At 38.7% G+C, this 10,530-nt stretch overlaps 1 protein-coding gene across 6 annotated transcripts in view; it reads left to right on the plus strand.

Moving 5' to 3' along the window:
* The window catches only part of Ih (hyperpolarization activated cyclic nucleotide gated potassium channel Ih), a 103,606-nt gene extending 95,327 nt beyond the window's left edge, over positions 1-8,279 (plus strand). For 2 of the 6 annotated variants that reach the window (XM_088276424.1, XM_088276428.1), the window contains exons 5-11: positions 2,271-2,345; positions 3,288-3,392; positions 4,302-4,451; positions 4,801-5,019; positions 5,246-5,510; positions 5,768-6,086; positions 6,249-8,279. In XM_088276424.1, the coding sequence (XP_088132550.1) occupies positions 2,271-2,345; positions 3,288-3,392; positions 4,302-4,451; positions 4,801-5,019; positions 5,246-5,510; positions 5,768-6,086; positions 6,249-6,480 (1,365 nt within the window). In that variant the 3' untranslated portion in view covers positions 6,481-8,279. The remainder of the gene's footprint in view (positions 1-2,270; positions 2,346-3,287; positions 3,393-4,301; positions 4,452-4,800; positions 5,020-5,245; positions 5,511-5,767; positions 6,087-6,248) is intronic. The other 4 variants (XM_088276433.1, XM_088276434.1, XM_088276437.1 and 1 more) reach the window with 2 other exon arrangements.
* The last annotated feature ends 2,251 nt before the right edge of the window (positions 8,280-10,530 follow it).

The raw sequence follows: 10,530 nt of genomic DNA on the forward strand, positions 1-10,530 counted from the left end.
TTTACATGTTATTTTGTAATATTTTTATTTTAGCTTCGAACTTCACACAAAAAGCGGCAATATAAGTTCGTTTCTGCATTTAAATCAACTTTTCTTGTTTGAAATCCAATTCTATATTAATAGGTTTTTTCCCACGAGTTCCTGCCTTCAATATTTATCTACCTAAATACGAAGTAAGATTTCATTTAATAATAAAGTCAGAATTTGATTTGATGTAACTAAATGGTTCAGTTACTTTAAAGCCTCTGTCTGATTTATTTAATGAATGTACTAACTCGATACGTGCACAAACTATCTTGGCTACACTCTCGCATCACTCGCACAGTACAGATCATTTGAAGAGCTAATAATCAACTTTCACCATGTATAAGTATCACTATACATTACATCAAACTAATACCCATTATGTACTTACTCACCGCATTTTGTTAAAAAATATTTCAGGACACTAACTATGTAGCATGTAATCATATTATGTGTATAGAATTTAACAAAGTTCTTACAAAACATTACATTTCATTATGAGACTAAATCAAATAAAAAAATAAGCCTTTGAATTACATTTAATATTGATTATAGATAAATAATAAAATATCTTTCTCTGTAATGTGGCAGGTAGCACGTTAAGCTACCATGCTGGAGGTCCCATGTTCGTCAAAATAAATGCCAGTGATATTTCACACTAAAATTGATTTAATTTTAATATCACCTGAACTGGTACCTGAACGGATGACTAATCATCTTGCCTTCATGTTATTAATGATTAAAAAACAGTGTTGGAAGTAATTAGAAAGAAAAAAAATTATATATAAATGTAAAAAGTACATTATTTACAATCAATATGAAAACAATACAATTAATTAATGTTCTATGTTTTTCAACAAAACTCGGTTAAATTTTTTATTTATTTCACAATAACACTTACATTTACTACATAGTAATGAAATAATAGATTAAATATATTTATTCACTACTAACATGGTTGAAACACTCGTAGATGTACAAATATTTATCATATAACTATATTTGCAATGGAACAGAACGACGCATATAAACTTCTTTTCTCAAAAATAATGTTTTTTCTTTATAATCTGATGGTATCCCTCTCAAACTCTGTACATCCTCGTTTGGATTTATAAAATTCAACATATATTTGTCCGTATTCACTACTGACAGTAAGGGTTCAGAAGAAAACTAGACCAAGCTTTTGTAACTCAAAATTCAAAGTGAGTTTTACATTATAATTATCAACTGTGGATCAAACTTATTAACAAAGTCTGGTTAAAATGATGGGATGAGATTGAATGGAAAATGGAGTGGTAAAGTCTTCAAATCATTATTAATCATTTCAAGGATTCGAGATGCAATCTTACTGAATACAATAATAACACTACACATTACTAGCGTCCTTTTAATCATATACAATTCATAAAATTAAGAATGAGATACCAAAATAAAAATAAAGGATTACGTTTATAAAAGATCAGAATGTCAACACATAGAGATGTTATTTTAACACTGCGATGGAAATAAATGAACAAAAATATAATGAATGCCTGATATAATATATATTATACCCTCTACTACATACACAAAATACATTTTCTCCATTTAGAAATATGCATGGACTATAGAAGAGCTTACATCTGTTGAAATGTATTTATTTGCTCACTTCTATCCGTGCTTGCTTTATTTTGGTACCGACGTTAACTTACTCCACTATGTTAATTATGTACTCAAATCCTTCATTTCAAAACATTATTATTAGCCAATTATACTTTGCTGGCAATAAATAGATACATATTTTTATATGTATGTATATATCTGCTGTGTATAAGTAGCGAGAAACCGTCAATATACCGTTTAAAGAGGGCTAATAATTTTCAGAGAAAGGAAAAACCGATCAGGTAATAAAGAAATGGAGAGTCATTCCTTCTAACATAATGCAATTACCCTAACTGATCCCATTATGTTTAGTACACCAATCCACTAGGAACCTCATTGTCTCACAACCACCCGAGAGCACATTATTGATCGCTTATTGTGAACCTCTCGCAGCACTCGATCGCGTCCGATTTCTTCTCGTGAGCGTTCTCGTCGAGTATCCGAGTATCGGTAACAGTAACAGTAACAGTACAGTCACAGAAACAGAACAACACAAACACAGAGAGAATGGGGGAGCGTGACAGTGTGTGTGAGCAGTGAGGCAGAACAGTAGTGTGTGCGGGTGGTTGTGTGACAGAGAGGTAACGGAGGTGTTGTGTGGACAGATCAGCCCCCTGTACCAGCCGCAGCGGACGGACCTACGTCCCGAGGGGCCCCAGGACAGAGACTGGCTCTCGCAGGTGCACACCTAACCTTTCTCTTCTATCCGTGGTGGCGTGTATTTGGTTGGATCACTCTTGTCGTGTAGCTTATCGTGTAGCGTATGTCGTCATGGTGGTCTTGATAATCCCCGAAGTAGAATGTAGATGTACAATGTACAGCATCCAGACCATCCCAGATCCTTGAAGTAATGTAGACTCCGCCATTACTGTACAGATTGACTGCCTGTATTTGGTTTCCGACCATTGTTGACATTTGATGTTGTGTTAGAAACTAATGTTAGATTTTTGTAATGACGTTTTGCAGTTGTGAGGATTATGCCTAGATTGTTGATGTTCTTCCGTCTCTAAATGATTTTTCTTAATTTGTGGTTCTCTGGTAGGGAAGTATTTGATGTTGGTAAAACTGTGGGCATGTGAATATTTGTAAACATAATACATTGTAACACATACTATCCAAATCATTAATATTTATTTATCACATTCACAAACATTATCATGAAAAAAGGTAAAATTTTATTCAGAGTGTAGGTATCATCCGAATTAGTTCTCGGTGAAATAATTTGTTTTATTGCTCGTAGTTACGTAAGTAACTGACTAGAATTCCCTTTGTCTCAACTTAGGAATTGCATTTTAGAAAGAATAACAATGCTAACCTCCAAACTAATATGGAGATTCCCGAGTGGATCTCGACTTGATCCCCGTAAGGCATGACAAATACCATAGAAATGTATGTGTTTGGTGGTAAAGCTAGCATCTAGCACTCGGTGTTTGTGGGACCTCTTCTCCGCTCGCTCGGGGGCGCGAGAAGCTGGTCGGGCGGCCTTTCTGTTCTCTTACTCTGCTCTATTCCCTCACCACTCCTCACTCACCCGCGTCGGCATGAAGCCCTCTACCATCCGGGAATCACTTAATCGTGCTTTGCTCTTTTCTACTATCTTGTGTTTCTCGCTTGTTTTCTAGATCTTGCAGAATCTCCAAAAAAAGCGCACAGAAAGGAGGGGGCGTCTGAGCTCCGATCAATCGAGCAAAAAGAAGGGATACACCAAAAGCAATCTGATTTTCAAGGTAACTGGCGCCGCGGGCAGCATGCGCCCGCAGCATGAGCCAAGCTTTGTGCCGGCGGCAAGGCGGTCTGCACCGTCCGCTCCGGCCGCTACTCTCCCGCTTGCCGCTTCTTTGCTTTCGCTTCTTTCTTTCTTTTCTTCTCCGCCGCTCTGCATGCAAATACACGCCACACACACACGGGCCACCTCGAGACCTACTCCGAAACACGCCAACATCGATTAGCGCTATCATTCAACGAGATAGATACTTCATTATACCGATTCATACGGGCATGCAATTTTATCACTCTACAAAAAAAAACTTAGTTTATCGAATGGCTTTAAAGTTTACATTTCATCAGTTTATTTTGAATTTTTCACAATTAATTATTATAATTCGCAATTTTTTTCGCATACTCAATTTCTTTTGGCCTTCAAGGGGGAGAGCTGACTATGCGAACTCGGGACGCGTTTCCCCGTGTATTCAGTAAACCTTCTTGACGCAGTAGAGCCGCGCCACGAACTTCAGCTATTTCAATACAAACTTTTCTCAATTTATTTAACTCTTTAGTTGTAGACTGTGACGTCTAATACTCTGTTCTAGAAGATAAAAAGAAGAATTTAACGCTTTTAATCAATATAAAAAAACCGATCTAACAAAAGCAAATAAAATTAATGTGATAGATATAGTTTTTAAAGTCGACTGACTTTAGCCGAATATCGTGTTGCATATGAAGCTATACTAACCCGCTAACTTCTTGGGAACTGTCGCTTCACCTCTTTAACAATCTAAGGGAGAAAGTAGCGCTCCGAGGGGCTTCTGTTCCGGAGCCGCCAGCAATTTAGTCCAGAGGATCTTCAAGGCACATCAGTACCGGATCTCGTGTCATATCATGTACTTGTTCTCACTTGCTGCGCATTGTCTGTCCAGTTCCTCAACATGGCATCGGTGTTCATGCGGATCTTTAACCTGATCTGCATGATGCTGCTCATCGGCCACTGGTCCGGCTGCCTTCAGTTCCTGGTTCCTATGCTACAAGGATTTCCATCCAACTCCTGGGTCGCAATCAACGAACTGCAGGTACATTTTAATAGTATTTATTATCTTCCTAAGTTCAAAAAAATCAAATTTCAACCAAAATAATTCCCCCGGCATTTTAGGTCTAGAATCGAAATTCTGCATTTGAAAAAGACCTCAACCACTTCAGTTTGAATATTCTGTTGTCCTGATGCTTACAGCTCGAGGATGGGAATTGGATATTATGGATAGCTACAGTCCACGCAGTTTTATATTCCTCCCTCTGATGTTTTGAAACTCAGTTGCAACTCGATTCCCAACTTGATGCCCAGTTTACCCTAGATAATGACAATGTACTATGTAACATAATGCCATTTGTTGTTCATTGAACAGTGTGTATATTACAATGTAGGAAGCATTTTGGCTAGAGCAGTACTCGTGGGCACTGTTCAAGGCCATGTCCCACATGCTGTGTATCGGGTACGGGCGCTTCCCCCCGCAGTCCCTCACGGACATGTGGCTCACCATGCTTTCCATGATCTCCGGAGCCACTTGCTACGCCCTGTTCCTGGGCCACGCTACCAACCTCATCCAGAGCCTCGACTCCTCGCGCAGACAGTACCGCGAGAAGGTAATTAATTCTAGACTGTTTCACTAAACAATACATCCTTAGTCTACTTCTGAGACATTATAATATATAGTTATGGTTTACCAGTGATCCCTTAATACCTTTTGTAACTTTATAAAAATGTTGTTGGCTGGTATATTTAATTTATGTTTATTTTATGATTGGGTTTAATAAATTGACATGTACATAGTTGTTATTGAATCATTACTAAATATGATCTTTGTTTCAGGTCAAGCAAGTAGAAGAGTATATGGCTTATAGAAAATTACCTCGAGAGATGAGACAAAGGATAACAGAATACTTTGAGCATAGATACCAAGGAAAGTTCTTCGATGAAGAACTTATATTAGGAGAATTAAGTGAAAAGCTCCGCGAAGATGTCATCAATTACAACTGCAGATCTCTTGTGGCATCCGTTCCATTCTTCGCCAATGCGGATTCTAACTTTGTTTCAGATGTTGTTACTAAACTAAGATATGAAGTATTTCAACCGGGTAAGGAATATTTCAAATTTCTATATTTTCTTGCACTTCTAAAAGAATAAAATAATTCAACCTTTTCCATCTGATGTATTAAAGGATGAAATTCAAAACTCCAGCATATTATAAACCGTATATTATAAAACAGCGTAAATTAATTCAGTTTATTCTAAAAGTGATGCATACAAATAATTTACATATTGTTCACTACCAGGAATACAGTACTGCATGGCCATGGGCATCGCATTTAGCTTATCATGTTTATATTTCAGGTGATATAATTATAAAGGAGGGAACCATCGGTTCCAAGATGTACTTCATACAAGAAGGCATCGTAGATATTGTGATGGCGAATGGAGAAGTGGCCACCAGCTTGTCTGACGGCTCCTACTTCGGGGAGATCTGTCTGCTGACCAACGCGCGGAGAGTGGCTTCTGTGAGAGCCGAGACTTACTGCAACCTCTTCTCTCTGTCGGTGGACCACTTCAACGCCGTGCTGGACCAATATCCTCTCATGAGGAGGACCATGGAGAGTGTGGCCGCAGAGAGACTCAATAAGATAGGAAAAAATCCCAACCTTGTTGCGCATAGGTATTTTACACATCCATTTCTGCCAAATACTTAAATATCCTTAAGAAAAATATATATACATATGTGTGTGTGTATTTACTAGTACTTTTGTGCCGATGAGGGCTGTGATCAGTTGGGAGTGGTTGACATTTGGAGTACAGTATGGTGGGGGTAATGTTGCAGATCGGAAGAGGACACGGGGAGTATAAACGCCGTGGTTGTGGCGTTGGCAGCGGAGGCGGAGCACGCGTCCCGGTCGCCAGACCGCGGGCCGCCGTCGCTGGGGCTGGCGCTGCGGCCGCTGCAGCACGCCATGCGCCTGCCCCGCCCCAAGTCCGACAACAACATGCTGCCCGAACCCTCGCTCGCCCCGCGCGCTTTTCACAAGTCAGACGCCAACTTCCCACCGCAATGACGACACTCTACTCACTAGCGGCTGCTCCTTCTTCCGCGTGCTAGCCGTATTCTTAGGTTATTTATTGAGTATCTCATATTTTTAATTGGGCTGTGAAGAAGGGGAAATAAGTTTTAGAAGACAATTATTTTTAACAGGTTAATTAAATTTTCTCATTGCGATTGCGTTTCCAAAACGCAGAGCCCGGGCAAACGAGACGGCCCGGACGAGAGGACGGATGTCTCTTTCAGATTTGGCATTCGCAAATTCATTCGATCAGTTGGCATCACGATGGAAGCGAGCGAGATTCACAAATGTTTAATATCGTTAATTACGTAGATAATTGTGTTGTGCGAAACATCGTCACTCGGGACGCCTATATCCGCTATCGAAATCAATTATTAAATGTATAATATGCTAGAAATCGTGCAATATTTAGATATACAGAAACAATATTAGCTTTAAAAAATATTAGGTGCTCAAAAGATACAAAGGATGTATGTGTCCGGCGACCGCACGAGCCCTTCCCGCTAGGACTATCCGCTCCCCGCGGCTCCGACTCGAGACAGCCCGCGGGAGACTACAGAGTATATTCCTAGTGTGAAACCGTAGACTTGTATTGATACAACAAATTGTTTTTGATACGTATGATATATTTTATAGAGAAATATATATGTGAAGCGGTGACCGACGACTACGGATGGACCCCGCCGACTTGTTGACTATTCTATTTTGTCAGATTGTTCTTACACTCGCTGTTATCCGATGGTTAGAAGAAGTTCGCTACTAAGATTACTAAGTAGAGCCGCACAGCACTCCGCCACGAGCGTAGAGCGGCACCGCCGGCACCCGTTAAATTGTTTCCCCCGTCTGGATTTGTTTGTTTAGGTGTACCTACCGTAAGTTAAGTTATGATGTAAATATTAGGGAATACAGTAGCGTAAGAGACTCGCCTTCTATAGAGGTAAGTACGCGGCTCGGGCCGCACCGTTCTGTCCGTTAGAAGGAAAGCGTAGGAAGACTAGACTAGACTAGACTAGCACTCGGGTTGCCTTCTCTCCCTACTTCTCGCACTGACAAACTGAGAACCCGAGCCGAGTATTTTTGTAAATACAAATAATGTCAATTTTACGTAGAATATATTTTTGCCAAATTATGTAATATTTTGTTTTTATTAATTTAAACGACAAGTGTGTTAATTTTAATATTAATTGTTTACTATTATTAAATTATTTGATTCCTCGCTATTGTATCGCTGAAGACTCTTTAGAAAAACTATCGGAATACTTTTAGATGAATCTTGCCATTTTATAATTATTACATGGCATCAACATGATAGCGTAGACTGAACATTTATTGTATTATAATAATTATGCTTTGTTAATTATGAAAATGTAGTTTATGGTTAAAGAAGTTCACTTTTACTTATGGAACGCAATCTGCGATGTTAACGGCTTGTACTGTCTCGTTACTGGTTCACCAACTTATTATACAACTTTATGTTTTCACCTATACTTTGCTCGCCTCGAGAGGTTTACTCCACATGTATGTACATAAATGTTGGGAGCACTCCTTAGTCCACAACTGTTAACACTGTCATTTGTAACCGCTCTGTACTCCCCGACAACCTTAGCGGGTACAAGAGTCAACGCCCAAATGTTACCAGTAATCACGTTCCCTTAATCTCTTAAGACGGAGTAAGTTGTGCGAAGGGTAATAATATGTGCACAGTTACTATACTAATGATATTTTACCAAAAGTGCTCATCGCTGTTATCAACAAACTTTAGAAAAAAAACTGCATTAAATATTAAACCATAATCCTAGTTGTTTTATTTACTTACTAGGTATGTTCCTCTTGTCTTACATTATTTCCCTTTTCCACTGTTCCATTCCCTGAAAGATTTTCTAGACACAAGAAGACCTATCAACTCTGCAGCCAAAGAACGCAGACGTAATGTTTTGGATGGCAGGATGCTGATATTCACTAGAAGGTATTTGTGAGAGGTTAAATCGTTTAATTGATTTAAAAGAACAAATTATTTATTTTATTTAATTTTTTAATTTAGAGAAATAATAGTGTTTTTTAATATTTTCACAAATATTTTAATTTCATACTATTTCTGTGAGCCTAAGCGGCTCATTATTAGAAATAGGTATCAAATTGTGGTAGAGTGTGTTCGAACCGAGAAACTCCTTGAGCTTGAGAGTCCGCGACACTAACCACGGGACCACAACCCGACACTTATAAAACACATGTTTAAAATTGAAATATGTAAACCTATAAACTGTGTAATAACATACACATATAAATGTAATTATTTTCACTGGCACAAAACTATGAGTGAGTATTTGGCTAATACACATGACTGTAAACTAAATAAACCTGTCTGATACGCAACCATTACAGGTATGTTTTGGCAGTACCCAGGATTCGAAACCTAATTTCTTGGAACATGCCTTATTTTTTACTTAAACCATAAGTGATATTTTTATACTGGTAACTTGGATGGTCACCGTAATACCGCCGACCCTACATAATAGTTTGGGGAATAAGTAACTTCGTATTTTGCGCCCTTTTATTTACGAAGTATATCTCGTTCATTATTGGTCACATCGGATCATATGATATGGCGTTATAAAGGTGTGAGTGTGTCTACAAACGTTTTTCTGACAGTATTAAACTTGGTCGGTTCAGTCGTGAACTATTGTGCTTCAAGTATGGAAGTCTCAAAAGAAGAAATTCGCCATATTTTACATTTATACTACCTGAAAAGGAAAAACGTGTTGAAAACGATCAGAAAAATTTTCATATTTTTTGACATCTCATCAAAGATGAAGAAGAATATGGAAGTCTGGGCATTTACGGTGCTGACGACCGTCATAGCCTGGTTTAAGCAATCAATTTACACACGGGTAACATTCACCAATTCTACCCATTAATGACAACCATACTACTCAATTTCTTGGAAGTTCTGTATATATGAACCAATTTTGAAACATTGTTCTTGAATCACTAGAACTTCACTAGAGACATCTATTGGTGAGATAAAAAGAAGCTTTTTGTTGAGCAGAAACTCTTTAATTGAGTATGTGTGGTCCGATTCCTGGATTATAATCACATACATGAGAAACGCCAAAAAATATCATTTTCATTTTTATCATTTTAGCTTTTAATTTGACCAGATAATTTATTTACAACATTTTGAGTGTGTCCAATACTTGTAAAATAATATGAAAACACTCCTATAATTGGAGAAAATCCAGATTTGTAAACAAGTATTTGGATACACTCAAAATGTTGTGAAGAAAATTTTTCGTTGTATGCGAGGCCGATACTCTTTCGGTTCGTGCTGCACAACAGTGGTTCGAACTATTGCGTTTTAGTGTAATGGAGACGAATGGTGGACCACGGTCTGGCAGGCTTGTTGTCGAAAATGTCGGTAAAACAATGGAAAACATCGACTGTCATGTTAGCAATCGTAGTATCGCCTAGGAGCTGAATATTGATCATAGAACCATTTTGAACCATTTGCAGAAGGATGGATTTTTAAAAAAAGCCCGATGTTTGGATGCCACACGGCCTGACGCAAAAAACCTCATGGACCGAATCTCTAACTGCGTATCGCTGCTGAATCGCAACAAAATCTACTCATTTCTGAGCGGATGTTGACTGGTGATGAAAAATAGGTCACTTACGACAGTGTTAAGCGACAGAGATTGTGGTCGAAAGTCAACAAAGCCAGGATTGATGGCCAGGAAGGTCTTGCTGTGTGTTCGGTGGGATTGACAGGGAATACTCTACTATGAGCTGCTACCCTATGGCCAAACGCTCAATTCTGCCCTCTACTGTGAACAACTCGACCGATTGAAATCGGCGATCGAACAGAAGCAGGCAACGCCAGGCCGCACACATCTTTGACGCTCGGATGGGAAGTTCTTTTGCATCCTCTCTATAGTCAGGATTGGCACCAAGTGGCTACCACCTATTCCTGTCAGTGGCAAACGCGTTAAGGAGTATAAATTTGGCCTCAATAGAGGCCTGTGAAAATTGGTTGTCCAAAGTTTTTTG

This window comes from Brachycentrus maculatus, unplaced genomic scaffold (genome assembly GCF_059751285.1).
Source record: "Brachycentrus maculatus isolate JH-2025_06_01 unplaced genomic scaffold, ASM5975128v1 h1tg000038l, whole genome shotgun sequence".
In the NCBI taxonomy this organism is placed as follows: domain Eukaryota; kingdom Metazoa; phylum Arthropoda; class Insecta; order Trichoptera; family Brachycentridae; genus Brachycentrus; species Brachycentrus maculatus.